The 20,947-nt window shown below is 35.4% G+C and overlaps 1 protein-coding gene across 1 annotated transcript in view; it reads right to left on the reverse strand.

Moving 5' to 3' along the window:
* Positions 1-20,947, reverse strand: part of LOC150100786 (uncharacterized) — a 164,205-nt gene that overhangs the window by 74,853 nt on the left and 68,405 nt on the right. The window contains exon 4 of the mRNA XM_090401833.1: positions 6,629-6,727. Coding sequence (XP_090257959.1) covers positions 6,629-6,727 — 99 coding nt within the window. The remainder of the gene's footprint in view (positions 1-6,628; positions 6,728-20,947) is intronic.

Here is a 20,947-nt window from a genome sequence, read left to right on the forward strand (position 1 = left end):
ATGTCTTTATTAACTCACTGTATTAATTCTGGATATTTCAAGTTTAAAGATACTATCTACCTAAATTGAATAACTGTTGTAATAGATATGGTATGAAGGTCAGCAATAAAAAGACAAAGACAATGAAAATAGGCAGATTCACTGAAAATGTCAACTGTGTTGTGAATGGAGAACCTATGGAACAAGTAAAACATTTCAGCTACTTAGGCACCATTTTTAGTGAAGATGGTAAATTAAATATAGAAATAGACAACAGAATCAACAAAGCTGGTATGATAGGAAGTCAAATGAATAAATTCATATGGAATAAGAGAGAAATTAGTCGGATCACTAAATTAGCTGTATACAAGACTGTGTTCAAACCAGTTTTAACTTATGGATCTGAGAGCTGGGTCAGAAGTAAAACACTTGACCAAAGACTAGAGACCGCAGATATGAGTCCTGAGAAAAATTAGAGGCGTGAACAGCTAACACTTTGTTTAGAGTTTATTCCTTCAAGTTTTTTTGCTTGGTTTTCTCTTTTTTATGCACCTGAAGAAGTCTGTTAAAAGACTAAACTAGTTGTGCTAATAAACTATATTTTACTTTTAGCCCTTGGTATCTAATCATTTAATTTAAAAAAAACAACATATATATATATATATATATATATATATATTTGGAAAGTTGAGGGGGGGGAATAAAATGTTCCTGATTTAGTCCTTTCTTTTAGTGTTACAAGGTGATCAGCATGCACTTTTGAAATTAAGAATTCTACAACCGTGTTAAAATAACTTTTTATTATCCCGACGTTTCGATCTTCATATCAAGATCATCATCTGGAGCATACATAAATATACAAGACAAGCTGCGTTACATTTCAAACCGAAAGCTAGAGAAACAATGATTTGATCACATGCTACTCACTGGCATGACCTCTAGTGAAAAAAAAAAAAAATTACATCAAGCTAGATTTAATTTATGATTACATGAATAAACATTCTTGCTTACAGATAGTTTTCCTTCCAGTAACAGTGATGTGCTATTTCTATTATTACAATTGCTATTTTTGATTAAAAAAGTATTTATAAATTACAACATGAATAAACATTCATTCTTACAGATTTTTCCTTAACACTGATGTTCTATTTTTTTAGTATTAAAGTTGTTATTTTTGATTTAGGATCCTAGATTTTCTACAGTCCTATTTAAAGTTGTTCTTAGAGAGGAAGGATTCGTAGGACGAATATATGCCTTCCATATGTATGGGATTTTTAGACCATCATTATTGTTTAGATTGGGGTGGTTGATAATGATCTCACAGGCTTCCTTAAATTTGCGTTCATACGATGTTTTGGTGTGACAACTAGTACTTTTCCAGTCAATTCTATGTAAGGCATTCAGGACATGATCAGAAAGGTCGGCTTCACCATAATTATTATATTTGATGTGTCGTTTATGTTCTTTTTGTCTGATCGGAATTGTGCGTCCTGTTTCTCTATGTATGGTATGTTGCAGATGAAGTAAATACAGTATACTCCAGGGTGATTTTTATTATCCCGACGAAATGTCTGGATAATAAAAAGAGTTATTTTAACACAGTTGTAGAATCCATAATTCAAAAATGAATTCCTGATTTAGATTTTAATCATACATCAGTATCACTAACTATAACGTGCAGAGTCCACGATTAAAAATATTCTACAAGCAATTATATTAATTTTACAAAGAAATTTAAAAACACAAGATATATTCAATAAAATCTGGCAGTGTGTATAAAGTTCAGGCAGATTACTAAAGCAATAAAATAATGACTGTACTAATTAAGGACATGAGGACAGTCTACTAAGGTGGACTATTAAAAATCAATACTCACACATATGCATATCATTCCTCAACAAGAAGGAGTAGGTTACATGAGTATAACCTATGCAGAGCCAAACAAAAACAACTTTCTCTCTATGATCCCTGCACAGACTGGACTAGACTAATATAGTTTGATTTTAGGCTTTATCTGGTATAGTTCATTACTCCCTCCATCTCATGATTTCGTTTATATTTGTTTCTGTGAAAATGAGCTTCTTTAATATTTAGCCTTCAATTAGACCTTTTTTAATTATTAATTAATCTAGAGTAATTTATATGCATTGATAAAGTGTACAAAAAAAAACAACCAGAACTCTAAAAAAAAGTATAATCTCCGCAATGCCTTCAAACCTCATCTGCTCTTCCATAGCTTCTCTATCTCATATTTCTGTTCTAAGTGTTTACAAAGTTCCTTGCTCTTGCAATTTTTCAAATTATAGTCAGACTGGGAGATCTGCAAACATCTGCCTAGAAGAATATAAAACATACATCTGCCACCATAAGTATGTTCAGTCAGGTCTAGATGACCATGCCTTGGATACCTTACACAGAATCAAATGGAAGAAAGCTATGACACTTTACCATAACAAATACAAACATGAAAGACTTTTTTTTTTAGAATCAGCAGCAGATTTAAAAAACCAACCGAATCTCAAAAATATAGGTGCATTAAATTTCCCAAGATTTGGAAAGTTTAATTCTTAGGCCTCCTGCCCAACAGCTAAGACTAGCCAACATGCCTCGGCTTTCAGTCCAATTTTTTTCCACTTATTGCTTTGTGCAATTTTGTCTTTTTGCAATTTTAACCCTGCAGAGGTCGTGGCTGATCTGACAGATACAAACAAATTGTTTATTATAAATATTCTTACACATAACGATAAAGAGCCAAGAGGCTATTTTTCCGTATAATAAATCCCTTATTATTTTAAAGCTGGATACGAAACTCAGAGATCGAAATCTGAGAGTTTCATGCCGAAGAACTATCGGCAAGTCCAAACATAAGTCATCACTTGGGTAGTACAATACTATGGCAACTCATGTCAAAGGTGGAGCAAGATCTGTCACTATCTTCTCATAATGTAAAACGCAGCTCCTAGGATATGTATTACTGTTTTACATTATGAGGAGAGGTCACTACCCAGACCAGTTTCGACCTTTCGATCTCCTCGGAGTGCGTTTTACATTATGAGAAAATATTAAGAAGGTCGAAACCGGTCTGGATAGTGACCTCTCCTCATAATGTAAAACAGTAATATATCTCCTAGAAGCTGTGTTTTACATTATGAGAAAATATTAAGGATAGTGACGGAGCTTGCTCCACCTTTGACATGAGAGTTGCCATAGTGTTGTACTACCCAAGTGATGACTTACGCTTGGACTCGCCGATAGTTCTTCGGCATGAAACTCTCAGATTTCGATCTCCGAGTTTTGTATCCGGCTTTAAAATAATGAGGGATTTATTATCCCCTTAACTTTATTCTTACACATATACAGTGTAGAGCTTGGAGGTCATGAGTCACTGTGCATGCATATATTACGAGTGATATTCTACACTGTTTATGCAGTCAGTTTTGGTGTAACACGTGTTATGTAAAGGTGTGTGATATTTCATACTAAACTGTATCTGAGGGATACTGCAACCTCTGATGTCAGTATAGTATTGGTTTAGTTTTTTTTTATTTATTTATTTATTTACCATTGAAAATGGCCGGAAAAATATAGATTGGATAATCCATCAGATGGTGAAGAGATTCGGCGATTTTGTTACTCGAGTGCGATCATGAGAATGAGAGAGTTGAATGCGAAAGTGATATTCGATAGTAAATTTTATCTGAGAGATACCGCGAACTCCGATGTCAGTATAGTATTGGTTGAGTTGCTTTTTTCTTTGTTTCTTTGTTTGTAACTGAAAATAAATAATCCATCATGTTTTTCAGATGGAAGAAAAAAAAAATCTTTTAAACCAGCATGTATTATATCTGCAGTGTTTTTTTTTTTTTTTTTTTTAAGTTTTATCGCATTTTAGCACATACTAGTAATGAGTGTATCTCTCAGATACACATGACCTATGCTACAATTTTTTCGACCGCGACCTCCACAGGGTTAATATTTCCCTGACAAAGCCTGCGACAGACAAAATATACAATTTGATAAAATGTGTGTTTAATTATTTATATGTGCTGCATTTATTCCATTAAACCCCATAATGAAATCAAATATGACCTCCCTTCAGTAAACTCATGCTGTTTCTTGCAAATCCTCATCTTGCTTCAGATGAGGTTTGCAAAGTATTACTTGTCAACCCATTTTTATATAGATGAGTTCTAACTTTTCTAAAAATCTTCACCACGCCAGAGACATTGATGAGTCAGTAGTTCGATGTATCCATTTTTGCACAAGTCTTGTACAACAGGATTATCATACAAACATACTTTCCACTCCTGTGGAATCGTTTCTGAACTGAAACTAATTATACAACAGTCAAGGAACTAACAGTTCAGCAAAACATTCTTTTAGCATATGTGCTGATATCCCAACTGTCCCTACTGCCAAATTTCTGTCCAAGTTATGCAACAGCTCTAGAACCTCTTGCTCATGCATCTCTCTTCATCCAATGTAGTGGAAGTGCTGTGCTCCAGGTTGCATGTGCCAGGGGTTGAATGCTCGCTCAGTAACATAAACATTCATTATCTGAACAACCACATCAACTTCAGACAAGTGTATTATCTCCATTCAGTAAAGTTATTCTTCCACTTTCATTCCTTTTTTTACATACAACAATCGCTAACCACTCAGCCAGCCATGCCGGCCAAGTGGTTAGCGTATCCGCTCTCCAGCTAAAAGGCTGCGAGTTCGAATCCAGCCGTGGGCATGGATGTTTGTAATTGTCTGTAAAGATTCTAGTGGTGGGCAGTAGATGGCATTCCCTCAATGTGTCATTGGACTCCCTGGAGGTGTCATGTAATAATAAATAATAATAATTACAAAACATGATTTATGTAGCTATTATCTCTCAATAGCCACATAAATTCCACTTCCTTCCTCTGTGCTCTCTCTCTCTCCTACAAATCTACATCTTCATAGTCAAAGTAACCAATAACAATTACTTACTCTGTACTCACTGAGCTCCTCATGTTGCAGGTTTAATGGAATATTTACAGCACTAGGAAAGGATTAAAACTAATTTTAATGCTTCCGATATTTCGTCTCAATCACTGAGACATCTTCAGAGATTACAAATAACTCTCGTAACACATACTCAAATACAACACAATACTAAGTAAAACACGTTTTTATCCTTGTTTTCACTAGCTATAATAACTATCATAATTAAACTGGTTAATGACAGATACAGCTAGTATTTCCTCCATGTTGTTCACCATAATATAATTAATTTCATTAAAAGTTCTCATTTGATGATCTCCAGGTCTATTTTTATTTAGTTCACTTTTAAAAAGAAAGTATTTCTCATTATACAATCCCTTGCTTTTTTTTTTTTTTTTTTTTTTGCAAATTCAACAAGCCTTTTGTCCTCTCTCATTTCTTTAGCCTATACTTTGCACAATTAAAGTGCTTTCCTCCTGCTGTTTCTCATCTACTTTATTGAAGTTGCCTATTACAATTTTCCAGGGACATGTACCATCTTGGATAGTGTTGGAGAGATCCTTTTAGAAATTGTTAATATGTTCATCTGAATGACTGAAGGTGGATGCATGCATTTGTATTATACTTAAATCACATCACTTATTGATTTTCAATCCAATAGTTATAATTCTCTGGGAGACTGGTTTTAATTCAAGAATATTATTTTTTCATCTTTTATGGACCATAATTCCAATTCTTCTTTGACTATGATCTCCCCCAGCAGTATTTAAAATATAATTACTTATTTCAGTAATTTTTTCTTCTATTCTTGTTTCAGAAAGTCCAAAAATATTGCGATTTATTTTTTCTTCGCCTTTCAAAGTTCTGACATAAGTACAGATGTTCAATTTTCTTATCAGGGTGTTCTTCACAGATGCACTATCCAGAAATGACCTTCCATTTGGGTTTGAGTCAATTCTATCATTAGTCTGAGAAGTATATATCATATTTGAGTTAATATGCCCATTTTGGCCCTGGTCGCTTTGGCCTTCAATTCTTATCAAATTCACTTGTTTAAGGAGTGTGTGTGTGAGAGAGAGAGAGAGAGAGAGAGAGAGAGAGAGAGAGAGAGAGAGAGAGAGTGGGGGTGGGGTATTTGGTCAATCCTTCCATGCTGAGTAGGCATCTGGAGATTCAGCCTATTAATGAAGGCAAACCCTGAGAGAGGGAGAAGGCAGACTCCCAAACCATGAGACAAAAATATGTATGTGTGTGTGTGTGTAAAAAATACTCTTTTTGTGAGAGAACGTGTCCTTGTTATATGATGTGAATAAGGAGATTATATCAAAGCTTGCTATTTAAGCCTAGTTAGCCTTTAGATCTCTTCCAAGCAACTGACTATGGGTTCAAATCTCAGTGACATGGATGTCTGTGAATGTCTCTGGGTGACAGATGAATTTCATTACCCAGTGGAATACACTATCCTACTTACTGGAGGCAGTGAGGCATCAAAAAGTCTCATATTTGGGTTTGAGCAAGATTTCCAAATTCTATAACTCTTAGTCTTTCCACAGTACTTATATGCAAAATAACCTTTTGTGGATGGGAATTATTTTAAAAAATATAAATATTCCACATGAATATAAACTACAAATTACAATAATAAATACACAATGATTTGTAAGCAAAAATATAATACCTGAAATTGTGTACTATTGGGCACAAGTGGATCTTGTACTGGAACTGACAAATTGCCACTACAGCTACTTTCTGGAGTTTCTGGTGTATATGGTGACAACTAAAATGTAAGTAGTATATTTTAAACAAATGAAAATTTATCAATTTATGATATATGTACAACAATTGCAAAAATAATAAAGTTGCACAAAGTAACTAATCTCAAATACTGCAATCACACAAAGCATATGATGTTATGCGGATAACAAACTATTATCTACATAACGAAAGAATGTTCATGACTTTTTGAAGAATCAGTATATTACGTGGTTAAAAATGTTTTGTTCCTCTCCAGATTATATCAATCTAGAATACTGATGTAGATCAGGTCTGTCACTGATCTATGCTTGATACATCTCGAATATTTCTAGAGCCATACCTGAAATCAATCAATTACATACATTTTTTTTTTAATGAAAAAAATTGGAATCTCTGAAGAGCTGCAAAAATTTCTCAAAGAGAGCCACAGGCTGCTTCTGGTATAAACAACAGAAAGAAGACATTTAGCTCTTCATGAAAAATAAGACATTTAGCTCTTCATGAAAAATAAAGACAGCATCACTCTCTCACACACACACACACACAAAACTTTGTAAGTGTTATGATTATTAGAGGAATCAGCAATATTTGTGATATGAGTAATTTCAGTATGTGCATGGGGAGAGAGGGCTGGAGAAGAGGGAATAACCAAGAAATGCTATTTTTTGGTTATTAATGAAGCCACACAATGCAATTTAATTATAATAATTAATACTTAATTATAAATTTTGTTTTAATTTCTGTTCCTTGACAACAGATGATTTCTGGATTTCATGTGATTACCTACATCAAGTCAGATGACATGATGCTGATGGGGAAGTTTAGGTAGTTAAACTGGCAGTAAGAGAATATAATGAGAGAAGTAGAAATAAAATTATCAGAGGCCATTGTTGTATGCTGAGTAACATTTATTCAATATCAATGTAATAAAATTTTTTGTATATATCGATTGTTTTTATTTGTCTTTATTCATTCTGTAAGGGAGGGGGGAGCACTCTAGCGCCTCAGGCCCTGCCTACCTTGAGGAAAAATGTAAGTACAGCCCTGTCTTCAACTGAAAATAACTTAAGGTTCTAGTTTATGACAGGATTTCAACTGAGGTCTTTTCCAACTGAAGGATAACATTAATACAACTGAGCAAAAGAGGTTCTATCCACTCAGCAATGAATCATTCCTCCTTGCTTCATTGAAATATGAATATGAAATGTTCATATTTCAATGAATATTCCAATCCTGCCCATACCTCATCATAGCGAGGAAGTGAATAGGGGATGTAATTTAGGCATGCTGGAAGTATATATTCTTAGGACTATCTTAAGCATGAAGGCTACATCAATACACAGGAGACATCTGGATTAGCAATTCTCCAAAAAGCATTAAATCAAACTGCTCAAAGAACCAAAGTTTGAAACTGAAATACTACATTGAAACTGAATCAGGAATGGATAAGGAAAGGATGAAAGGGTAAATAATTAATGATAACTAAAATGGAAGATTGCTAACAGGAAACAAAGAATAATTAACTGACAAACTTCAAAACTATAACATTGAGTTTCATTAAAATGAAACCATTTTAATGGTCAAATAGAGGTTGCTAAGATCAGATTTTCACTTTATGACATATAGATGAGAAATCATGAGAATGTGACCAGGATCAGTAGTTAAGTTTTGTTAAGATTTTGTTAAAAAGCATACAACAAGATGCCCAAAGAAAAGCTTCTCAGAACATTACAATTATATGGGGTAAATGGAACATTACACAGAGTAATACACAATCTATATTTAAGTTGTCAGTCAGCAATTAGAATAGAAGGAAATACAGGAAGATAGTTTGATGTAACACAAGGGGTAACAAAAGGATGCACATTATCTTCACTCTTATTCATCATCTATATGGATCACATTATGAAAGAAAGTGGCCTTAAACCTGATATTAGAATTGGACATATCAAACTGAGTTCTTTGCTTTATGCAGATGATGATGTACTTCTAAACACATCCAGTGCAAGTCTCCAGGATTCTCTAACTAAATCAAATAATAGCTGTAACAAATTTGGCATGAAAATCGTCAAGACCAAAACTATGAAAACAGGCTGGAACAGAAAACTTCAGATGCATTCTGAATGGAGATCCTATACAACATTTCAGCTATTTAGGCACAGATTTTAGTGAAGATAGTAAGCTAAATCTGGAAATAGACAATAGAATTATTATTATTATTATTGTTATTCGTGACACCTCCAAGGAGTCCGAAGACTCATCGCGGGAGGACACCTACTGTACAACTCTCCATCTCCACTACTAACACCGAACTGCTACTACCAATCACCTACATCAACACCATCTACTGCCCACAGCCACCACCACAGCTAGTATTTTTGTCTGTAAATTGCGTGTGTTCTAAAGCAGTGCTTCCCAAACTTCTGGATGACAAAATCGTAATAGATATATTATTATAATATTTATTGTATTTATATGCAATACAAAACATACACAGCGAATATTGCAAAAATCAAATGCTTATATTACATTTTTTGCCTCTTACCGTTTGGTTCTGAAGACGATGCGGGCTGTTCTGGTAAAATATGAAATACTATCCTTTTTTTTTTTTTTTGAGTATGTTTCTGCTTCTTCTGATTGTTCGCGGGATTTTTTTTTTTTTTTTTTTTTTTTTTTTTTTTTTTTTTTTTTTTTTTTTTATCAGCCACTTATCCATCTCAGGATGAAATTTTTTAACATAGAATATATCAAATAATATCACCACTTACCGATACTGGCACACCACAGACTGATAACATGAAATTAGTGAATATTACCTGAATAAGGGAATCCCCGGACCAGGAACATTTTTCTCTTTTGTGACTTTTCTCCCTTTAAGGTAATTCATCCTAACGCGAAACAGACAGCAAAGGCAGGTTATTAAAACGTGCATATGATTGGTGCGGTATTAACAAAAGATCGCACAACCGAAAGATAAAAGCATAGCTGACAATTTGAGTTGAAATGCTAACTCTCTTCAACCGAATTCCATATGTGAAACTGCCATAACATTCATTATGTGTATATATATATTACTTAGTTTTAACACTTTTACGAATTTTAACATGTTCGGTTGAATTTTATTGCTGCCTTGGGAAATCGAACTCACACACATTGAATTAATAACAATAGTTTTTAGTTAGATACTGTGTTTGCCCATGCAACATATGGTTTTGTTTCAGTCTATATAGCATAGTTTCTGTATGAGGGGGACATGTGATTAGTGTGTTTTTATCCAAGTTGTCTCTAATTGCACTATTTGTTGAGAAATATATTACACAGACTGCTCATACCTTATTCACTGGCATAATAAAAGTACTTGTTTTTATTGCCTCCACAGTATAGTGGCTTTTAAGGGAGGGCATGTTGTTTACCACTGCAAGCGAGTTACTATCTTCCCACATGAACTTGTTTAAGCTTTTTTTCATGTGTGAAGTATATGCGAAACTTTTATTGGTAACAGAAAACTAGTTCGGGTGATAGTGATAATATAAAACGAGTTTTGATATGCATATAAAGTCAATATCAACAGTTCTTGATATTAAAATATAAAAAATAACAAAAAAGAAATAAATAATAAAAGTCAAATACGTTTCTTTTAAAATAAAAAAAATTACTTAGTCTTCAAACATTTTAAATTTGTTTTCATTATTTCACGGCCCCCCTCAACAAAACCTACGGCCCCCAAGGGGGCCGCAGCCCACAGTTTGGGAAGCGCTGTTCTAAAGGGCCGATTTGTCTGTATACGGGATGAAAAACCCGAGTTTCCAGGAGAAAAACCCTGCTACCTCCGTATGAGATCGGCTAACTCACCTTCAATTGAAAATTGTCCATAAAAAGATTCCTCCCATCATGACGAGAATCGAACTTAGGCCTTTTCTAATCGAAGGGCGCAACGTACCATCATTCTTCCAATTGCGCTATGGGAGGCGCAATTAAGCAAATAAGCAAAGCTAGTATGGCAGGTAGTCAGCTGAATACATTTATATAGAATAGGAGAGAAACTGGCCAAAACACCAAACTAGTAGTATACAAGACAGTGTTCTAACTAGTTTTAAGTTATGGATCTGAGAATTGGGTTAGAAATAGAGATTAGAGACGACAGATTTCTGAGAAAGATTAGAGGAGTGAACAGATGGCATCAATGGCAAAATCATATTAAAATGAAGACATTAAGACATTAGGAAGGAACTTAACATTGTTAGCATTCAAGAATGTGTTCAGCAGAGCTAATCTAAGGTGATATGGCTATTTAAGAAGAATGGGAGAGGGAAGGTTACCAAAACAGGTGTTTTATACCAAGATAGCAGGAAAGAGATCCAGAGGAAGACCAACGTTTAGGTGGATTGATTCAGTCAGAAGTGCCTTAGATGCATGAAATATTAGATATGATAATGTTGAAGTGCTCACAAGTAACAGACTAATTTGAAGGAAAATTGTTACCATGAGATTAATAATAATAATATAAACTTAATCATGTAGTGCTGTCAGAGTAACCTGAACATTCCTTGAGGGTATATATCAAGACATTTATGATGATAAAATATGCACACTATCAGAGATAAAGAAAAATAGTTAAGAAAATAAATAAACCAAATGAACAACTACATGTTAATATATAACTGAGCAGCAAAATATGAGAACTGTTAAGGGAGTGGAATAATGACACAAAGATAAGAGAACAAGAAGACTATAATGCAAAATACTAAAACCCAAAAAAAGGAAAACCAAAACAAAAAAGATAAATTTTGTAAATCGAAATAAAGTATAATAGATAAAATAAATGAGAATACATAATAGAAAATTTAAACAGAAAGCTTGAAATTACAGAGCTACCCTTTGATACTAAATCCCTAAGTTAGTCTAAATACAGAATAATTTAACTAGAATTAATTTGCATATACCTTTAGGATACAATTCCTTTATGCCATCATATTTAAACCTAGAAACTGCCATAGAGGACTGCTTATTTGAATAAGAAAATATGACTGCATATTTTAAAACTAAATATACAACTGGTCTCAGTATTTTTTTATAGGTCAAGTTTAAATGAGAATAAAATGAAGGGACCAAACTGAACCATAACATCTTAAATCTTATGTATATGTAGGTTTTTCTGGTTAAGCAGTTATTATTATTATTGTTCCAGGCAACTTCAAGGAGTCAACAGACTCATCAAGGGAGGCCCTAACATCATGTCAAGAACAATTATTCGATATTCACACAGTATCTATCATACCTTGCCTTGAACTCATTCACGGTTGTAGCACCCACTCATTCACCACTCTCCAAGTAAAAAACCTAGCTCTAACTCCCTTGTCAACCATGCTCTTGCCCAGCTTCCATGCATGGCCCCTAGTCCTCCCACCACCAGTCATATTTTCAAAAATATCTTCTGGATCAATCTTATAGAAACCCTTCGGTAATTTGAATGTCTCAATCATATCACCCAATCTCTGCAACCCACAAATCTTCAACCTATTCTCATAAGGTTCATTCCACAGACCTTCTATCATCTTGGTCACTCATCTCTGGATCCTCTCCACTTCCTCCCCATCACGAAGAAACCCTGGTGCTCATAACTGGACACAGTAGTCCAGATGGGGTCTTATCAAGGCTCAATACAGAGGAACAACAACTTGTTTGTCTCTGCATGTTAAAGTATTTTTCAGAAGCCAAGTAATTTGATGAGTTGATTTAGTCACTTTTGCAATGTGCCCCCTAAACTTCAATTCCCTATCCACCAACACTCCCAAATCCCTGGCCTCATCAATCGCCTGGAGTACGGTTCCACCAATGCGATATACTGCTGCTATTCTTTTCACCCCCAAAGTGCATAACCTTACACTTTGCCACATTAAATTGACATCCATTTTTCCTAGCCCAGTCCTCCAAACTATCCAAATCATCCTGTAAAATTTTGACATCCTGTGCACTCACAATTGCTCTACCCAACTTCGCATCATCAGCAAACAAGTGAACACTTCCTCTCAAATCCTTTCCTATATCATTGATGAACAAATTGAAAAGCAGTGGTCCAAGAACAGAGCCCTGCGGCACACCACTAGTCACAAGCCATCTTTTAGACTCCACTCCTGCATAAACCACTCTCTGGTATCTCTCCTTCAACCACCCTCCTATCCATCTCGCCAACCCTATATCTATCCCCATCTGCTCCAGTTTACTGATAAGGGTTCCATGTGGTATCCTGTCAAAGGCCTTGGCCAGGTCCAGTAGTATCACTGTAAACCCATAACCCTTATCCAGTTCAGCCGTCACTGTGTTATAAAACGTGAGCAAGTTACCCTTCACAAAACCATGTTGTCCCCCATACAATATCCCATTTTCATCTATCCAATCCTGTATTCTTTTTTGACTAATTTCTCTAAGACCTTGACAATGATTCCTGATATGTTAATCGGTCGGTAATTTACAACAACAGTCTTGGAACCACCTTTATGCAGTGGAACTATTTTCCTCCTCTTTCCACCCCCCTCGGGACTAACCCAGACCCGAGACTCAAATTAAACAAAATGGTCAAGGGTACTGACAATTCTTTAGCTGCTTCTCATACGACACAAGCTGGTATACCATCCAATCCCACGGATGTACTGACATTGAGGTTATGCAATAGACTGCTAACCTCCACTTCATTTACCACAATTCCCGTATAATCTACTGGTTTATTCGTTTCTGCAATGTCACCACCTGGATGATATATACTTGCAAAGTGCTCACTCAGTAACTCAACTATATCAACTGATTCAGTTACCTCCCTACCATCGGCATTCTTTAAAATCATTCTACCACATACATTTTTCCTTTTACTTGCTACACATCTAAAAAACTGTTTAGGATTCTCTTTCGCCTGCATGGCCAATGTTCTTTCGTAATCCTTTTTTGCTTTTCTTACCACACTCGTAACCCTTCTGGCCTGCGCTTTATACCGTTCGTGTGCTTGCTGGTCACCTTTCTCCTTAAATTCCCTCCATAGTTGTTTCTTTTTTTGCAGCTCAAGTTTAATGGTGTTATTCATCCATTTAACCCCTACTTGATATTATTCGGACTCTAGGTATACAGTCAGCCATTGCTTCATGCAAACACTTCTTAACTGCCTCCCATGCACTATCAACTTTTAATCCTTGCAGTTGTACATGCCATGGCACTGAACCAATCAAACTCCTAAGCTTGTCATACTTACCAGCCCGATAATTCCACATGTACCCTGTCTTAATTGAAAATTCCACACCTTTAGCCACCTCCCCAGGCAAGACCCTATGATCACTCTCACCAATTGGTGGCAATGTGGTCATATTTGTTACAGCCAAATCCTCAGATGTAATTACTAGGTCAAGCACTCTCTGACCCCTAATATTTTCCATTACATGCTGTCACAGATAGTTATCCCTTAATAACCGCATAAAATCCAATTCCTTCCTACCGTGTGTTCTCTCCTCACTCCAATCAATGCGACCATAGTTGAAATCTCCCATAATAATTACCCTCCTTCCACTCATTTCTTCTATTTGCTTGTGCATACTGTCACCACCACCATCTTTTCCATCACCTGGTCTATAGCAGCACCCAATTGTATATTTAGTTCTGCTAGCCACAATCTCACACCAAATGGCCTCAAATGTGCTCTTTTCTCTATCCTGCAATTCAACTTCTATTCTCCTTGGCTGTAGCTCATCAAGCTATCATCAACAATACTCCTCCCCCCATTTTATTCTCCCTGTCATTCCTGAACACACTATACCCATCACATTCAATCCCACTAGCTATATCATCTACAGTCAGCCATGATTCACTAATACCAATAACCTGTGGTCTGGAAGTGCCAACCATGGCCAAAAACTCTTCCTTCTTGTTCCTAATACTCCTAGCATTAGTGTACATGAATTTAAGTCCCCCATTAGCCCCAACCCTACCTTGATGCCTTATATTAACTATCCCACTCTGATTTGTTGTCCTTATTTGCTCGGGCATATTATATTCATTCATACATTCAACTGCCTCCCTAAGGACTGTATACCAACCCCCCCCCCGTAGGTAGTTTTCTGTATTGAGACCACAATATTAATATAAAGAGTTTATTAAAAATAAACAATTAAAAAACCCGACAAGTTTTCATGCGCCTTGATTTTAATTGCACTGTGTAGGGATCCTAAGCATTTGTGCAGCTTCTTTAAATTTTCTTATGAAACAATTATTATCAATATATGACATGTTTGTCTGTTGCCAGAGTACATGATGACCAGTAGTGGCTGTGTGGAATGCTAACTCCGATTTGTGCTCCTTTCTTTATTCTATGTCTTTTTTTATGTTCAGACATGCGGATCTCTCCCAACCTTTCCGTCCTACATAACAAATGCCACAAGAATATTGAATCTCATAGACGAGTTTTTTCATAGGGTTATGTGGCAGTTTTGGTGGATGTAGGAATCTTGATATTTTTTGTAAAGGTAGAAATGCCACTTTTATGTTGTACTCATGGAGCATCATAGCCACTTTGTCCGTGACATTATTGATATACGGCAGCGCATATCAAAAATTCTTGAAATCTTGTTTAATTAAGGGAGTTGCAAGAGTTGTATTAAAAATTTGTTTATTTTCTTAACTTCAAAACCATTAAGTGCGAGGTTCTGTGCCAGGTAGTGTAATTCTTCATTTCTTTTAATCGGTGTTTTAATTCTTGGGACCAATGGATGTTTTGATGATAAATTTTTGGTCCCAAGAATTTATGGAGCACCAAAAATTCATAAAAAAGATATTCCTTTACAGCTAATTGTAGATGGGAGAGATTCTCCAACCTCAAACTTAGGGAAATATCTGACAAACATGATAACACCACACATAGGAAAAACAATCATTTATAAAGAATAGTTTGCATTTCATTGAGAAGGTAAACGGTATAAACATAGAACCTTCAGGCATCTTAGCAAGTTTCAATATAGTGTACCCAGAAATGACACAGTGGATCTACTTGGAAACCTTTTCCCACTGGACACTGTAGGACTTTTCAAACACTGCATAGAAAACACTTTTTTCATTTTTTTCAAGAGAAATACTGGCAACAAAAAGAACTTGCCATGGGTTCCCCCCCTTTCTCCAGCTCTAGCCAACCTATTTATGGAAAATTTCGAAACAAATGCATTAAAAACCTATCAAAAACGACCAAAAGTTTGGCTACATTATGTCGATGATATTTTTTGTTATTTGGCTGGGAACAGTAAATGAGCTGATTACTTTTAAAAGTTATATAAACAACTTGCATCCCAATATAAAATTCACTATTGAACTAGAACAGCACAAAAAATTATATCCTTGTTGAAGTAAACGAAGAGGGGAAAAAAGGTTATCCTTCTCCATATATAAAAAACCCACCACAATGGGAAGATTTTTAAATGCCGCTTCAAGCCACCATCCACACTACCTGGCACAGAACCTCACACTTAATGGTTTCGAACCTAAGATAATCAAAAAAATTCTTAATACAGCTCCTGCAACTCCCTTACTTAAACAAGATTTCAAGGATGCAATCACGCTGCCGTACATCAAAAATGTCACCGACAGAGTGGCTATGATGCTCCGCAAGTACAACATAAAAATGCAGTTTCTACCTTTACGAAAAATATCAAGATTCCTACATCCACCAAAACTGCCACATTCCCCCATGAAAAAAACCAGGCGTCTACAAGATTCATTGCTCTTGTGGCATTTGTTATGCAGGCCAGACGGGAAGGTCAGGAGAGATCTGCATGTCTGAACATAAAAAAAAAAAGACTTCGAAAAAAAAAAAGAGAGTACAAATCAGGTTTAGCATTCCACACAACCACTACTGGCCATGAAAAACTCTGGCAACAGACAAACATGTCATATATTGATAATAACTGTTTCACAAGAAAATTTAAAGAAGCCGCACAAATGCTTAGGATCCCCACACAGTACAATAAAAATCAAGGCTTGATTTTACATCAAGTGTGGTCTGGCTTCATCAAAAATGTAACTACCACAGACCTAGGATATAGCACACATGACAATAAGAAATGTTCCAGCACGCATACAGTAATGAATATATCATTTGTATTCTGGTTTCTCGATTATTTAACAGTTGTGAAGTTATTAAAAACATCTAATATGTGTAATCAATTGTCAATAATCTTTTGTTGTTTAAAACTTTTATGTACCATTACCCCTGATGATGTAAGTCTCATGACGCACGAAACTTGTTGGGTTTTTTAATTGTTTATTTTTAATAAACTCTTTATATTAATATGTGGTCTCAATACCGAAAACTACCCACAGAATCTTAAATCTTAACTTATATTAGCAGATAACACATAATTTAAAAACACTGTAAATAAAATTGGAGAAAAAAAAAGGCTTTAAGGGATCCCCCACTAGGGTGTGTCTGTTTCATAAGTCTTTGGCAAATGGTAAGGAACAAAGAGTGCAAAAGAGTCAATGAATGACCTATGTTCCCAGGGCCTATGACCTACATAAGATCACTGGAATTAGCTGATAGGTAATGAACATCATTGGTATCTCCCTCAAAGGTATCTCCACCTTGACGTGGTGAGGGGACTTGCATGCTCTGACAACACAGAGAGCTATACCAGTAGTTGCTTAGCAACTGGCAGGATCAACCAAACTGGTCAGGACTCGTTTGGGTAGAAGCTAGACTAAGTGAGATACCCTGAAAGTGGACAGCATCACATTCCAGTACTGGCATGAGACTGAAGATATGCAATATCCAAAGGGCTCATGTCCAGACAGCTATTTGGCATGGCTGAATCAGCATTATTGGCAATAGCTCTGTGGTAGAGAAGGCAAGAGAAAAAAACCTATCTACTATCCTCCCATTACAACCATAGCCACAATGAAGAATGATGATAAGAGTGGGGCAGCTACCAGCCTGGCAAACCAAGGTAGTACCTCCAGGCACAGAGGGGAAAGGAATAAACACACTCCCAATCTCGACACCTGCTGAGAAAACCTATAACGTTCAAAAAACTGATACCTTTCTCAGCCACAATCCAACTATGACCAAAACGCACCAATTAAGGAAAATGACACATATTGGTAGTTGGGATGTACAAGGATTACTACATACAAACCGGACATAATGCAAAATGAAATGAAAAGTCTAAACATCGATATACTAGGAATTTCAGAAACACATTGAAAAAATAAGGAACAGTTTACATCACAGCTAGGCAATACCATTTATTTTGCTAGACATGATTCTATAAGTAGAAATGGAGTAGCAATAATCTGGTCAAAAAAGGTGCAAATCAGTGTTAAGCTACAATCCCTAAGAAAATTATCCTATCAACAATAGGATAATTTCCTTAAGGATTGACTGTAATCCAATACAAATCACACTCTACAAATTTACGCCCCTACAAGTGATGCAAACAAAGAGACCATTGACCTCTTCTACAGAGATCTAAATTTAGCAATAGATGCAAAATCAGAAAGACACATTTTGATCATTAGGAGTGATTTCAATGCAAAAGTTGGAAAAGAGTTGGAAGACTGCAACAAGGCAGTCCTGGGATCCCACAGACTGGGCACCCAAAATAAAAGAGGTGAAAGACTGATCAACTTTTGTATAGAAAGAGAACTTATGGTTACTAACACCTTCTTTGAGGCAACACAAAGATTATACACCTGGAGACAAAACAAGGAACCAACTTGATTACATTCATAGTAACAAAAGATGGAGATCTACAATGCAAAATGTTAAAGCATTCCCTGGAGCTGATTGTGGCTCTGATCACCAACCCCCCATAGTTGATATAAAAATAAGTTTGAAAACAAACTAACATATTGACCCAGATTAGACTTAACAGGAATTAATGAGACATATAGCAATAAAGTGGAAAATAAATTTCTAGAACTAGGGAATTACACTGATGAAATGACAGCAGAAGAACTTTGGGATAAAATCAAAATAATAATTATTATCTGAGAGCTCCAAGTAGTCTCAGGGATTAGTTAACCCCTTTCCTGACTGTGAACAAACTTAACTTGCATGGATCCCCCCCCCCCCCCGTGTTCCCTCTCCACCTTCCATATAACAAAAAATTTCATCGATGATATCCTATAACACCCATTCAAAAGTTTATAGACCATTATCATATCACTCCTCTTTTTGCTGTTAACCAGTCTGTTGTAAAATATCGCGAGAAATAAGTTTTGTTTAACGAATTAATCGCTAATTATTTTACAATTAAATGTTTTGTCTAGAATAATAAAATATAAGAATGTACTATGTAGTTGCAATAATAAAAGAATTGTAAAGATGTATATGCTGTTAAAAGTGCACCTGTACTATAGAAATGTTACTAACAGCTTAAAAAGACATAAGCCGGATTAGCACGAGCGCCACAAAGATTGTAAGGTCAAACTGCCAGCTGTTAAATATTTTTATTTATATGATTTATGTTACTTATACTTAATAGGTTTGTTAATTTATTAAATCTTTTCTTATTCAAAACCTTATTCAATTAAAGTCCTACTAGCTGATATATTGTTATGTCGTTGCTTTCTCTATATTATACTGCTTTATATCTTCCTTTTCTATCTTTCTATCGCTATTCTTCTTCTTCAGATATCGGGCCTAATATGCTTACATCTATTTATGTCTAGGACTGTTTCCTCTTTGGATACTGGCAAATTTTTATTATGCTGCACCAGCCAGTATCCTATAGTAGAAAATATCCTTACTCAGGGAGACAATACTAGATTCTGAGGCTTTCTTACACAATATCTTACTTTAACACTGCTGTATAGATTCAGATTATTGCAGTCGTGACCTAAATCTATAATTATATACACTTCCTAATTCCTTCCTGCCAAAATAGGTTCTATTTTTATAAGTGGTAGTTTGGAATCGTAATCAGGAATGGCTCAGGTTTAGGTAAATATGATATGTTTATTGGAATATCTAAACAGAATACACAAAAAATTCATACACTTAATTTGACTCAATACTAAAAGAAAATACTCGAGTTAAGAGGTTAACATGCTCTAAATTAAATCAAAGGTTAAGAAACATCGTAAAACACAGTAATTGAAAATTGAGATACATAGCAAATGATATGAAGTTAAACTAAAATTCCTTTCTGTAATGCTATTTATAAGATAATATAAACAAACATTCTAATGTTACTCAGTTACTAAAATCCACAATTCTGATCTCATTAAGTTAATCCTATCACATATAATTACTAAAGATCTTTTCCAAACAATTCTTCTTACTCTCTCAAAGGAGGTTAACTTTCTAATTAGAGACTGTCCACATAGTTCTTTAGAATACTGTTCTTAATTTCACATTCGCAAACAATCTTCTCTCTTCTAATGAATTTTATACACAAAAATAGAGTAATTTCACCTTACCGAACCTTTTCTGCGTCTTTCAGCACCACATGTATGTCTGGTTACTTCTTGTCTATTGGCTGTCCATACGGCAACGTAGGGGTTATGCTATCTTCATTATTTCTGCCAAAAACGGACTTAAATCTTTACGTTTCAATTCAGGAACAACTCGATGGAACTTCTCAGCGACGGCTTGATTTTGCTAGGACTCGAGATTTTTACCTTCAGCTCTACGTGGAATCCTTCTCCATTTTCAAGAAAGCCTGTTGTCCGACATCTTATCTTAGCACAGACGCTTCATTTCCCCCCCCCCTTTACGCTAACTCTTGCTAACTTCCGAGCCACCAAACAGAAAAATGATACGAAAAGAGAGAGATTTCCGATACGGTGCTCATCCCCTTATATTCCTCCTTAGAGCGCCCTCTTTTTCCCTCAGACACCTTTGCACACGACCCATATCTTTTCATCCCTTGCTTTTTCCTGACGCCGTTATGCTCTTGTATTCCCAGAATTCGCATCAATATACGTACGGCTTAAGCAACTGCCACCAGCATTATGCTGTACACGTGTAGTTTTATACCTTCTAAGAATTATTATTTAGTAACTATTTGGTGACTCACAGTTATTTTTACACAGCTTAAGTGAGACTTAAATTAAGTCAGATTATCCCTCTTTTAAGACATACTCTAAATAAAATCTTAATATGATCACAATGGATTAAATATATGGTACATGAAATAAAGAATGCAAACTTTATACATAAAGTGAAGAAGCTTCATTTTTAATTACGGCTGATGTGCAGGTATTTCTCTCTTTT

This window comes from Typopeltis vanoorti, chromosome 12 (assembly GCF_054136105.1).
Source record: "Typopeltis vanoorti isolate ZY-2024b chromosome 12, IOZ_Tvanoo_1.0, whole genome shotgun sequence".
Taxonomy (NCBI): domain Eukaryota; kingdom Metazoa; phylum Arthropoda; class Arachnida; order Uropygi; family Thelyphonidae; genus Typopeltis; species Typopeltis vanoorti.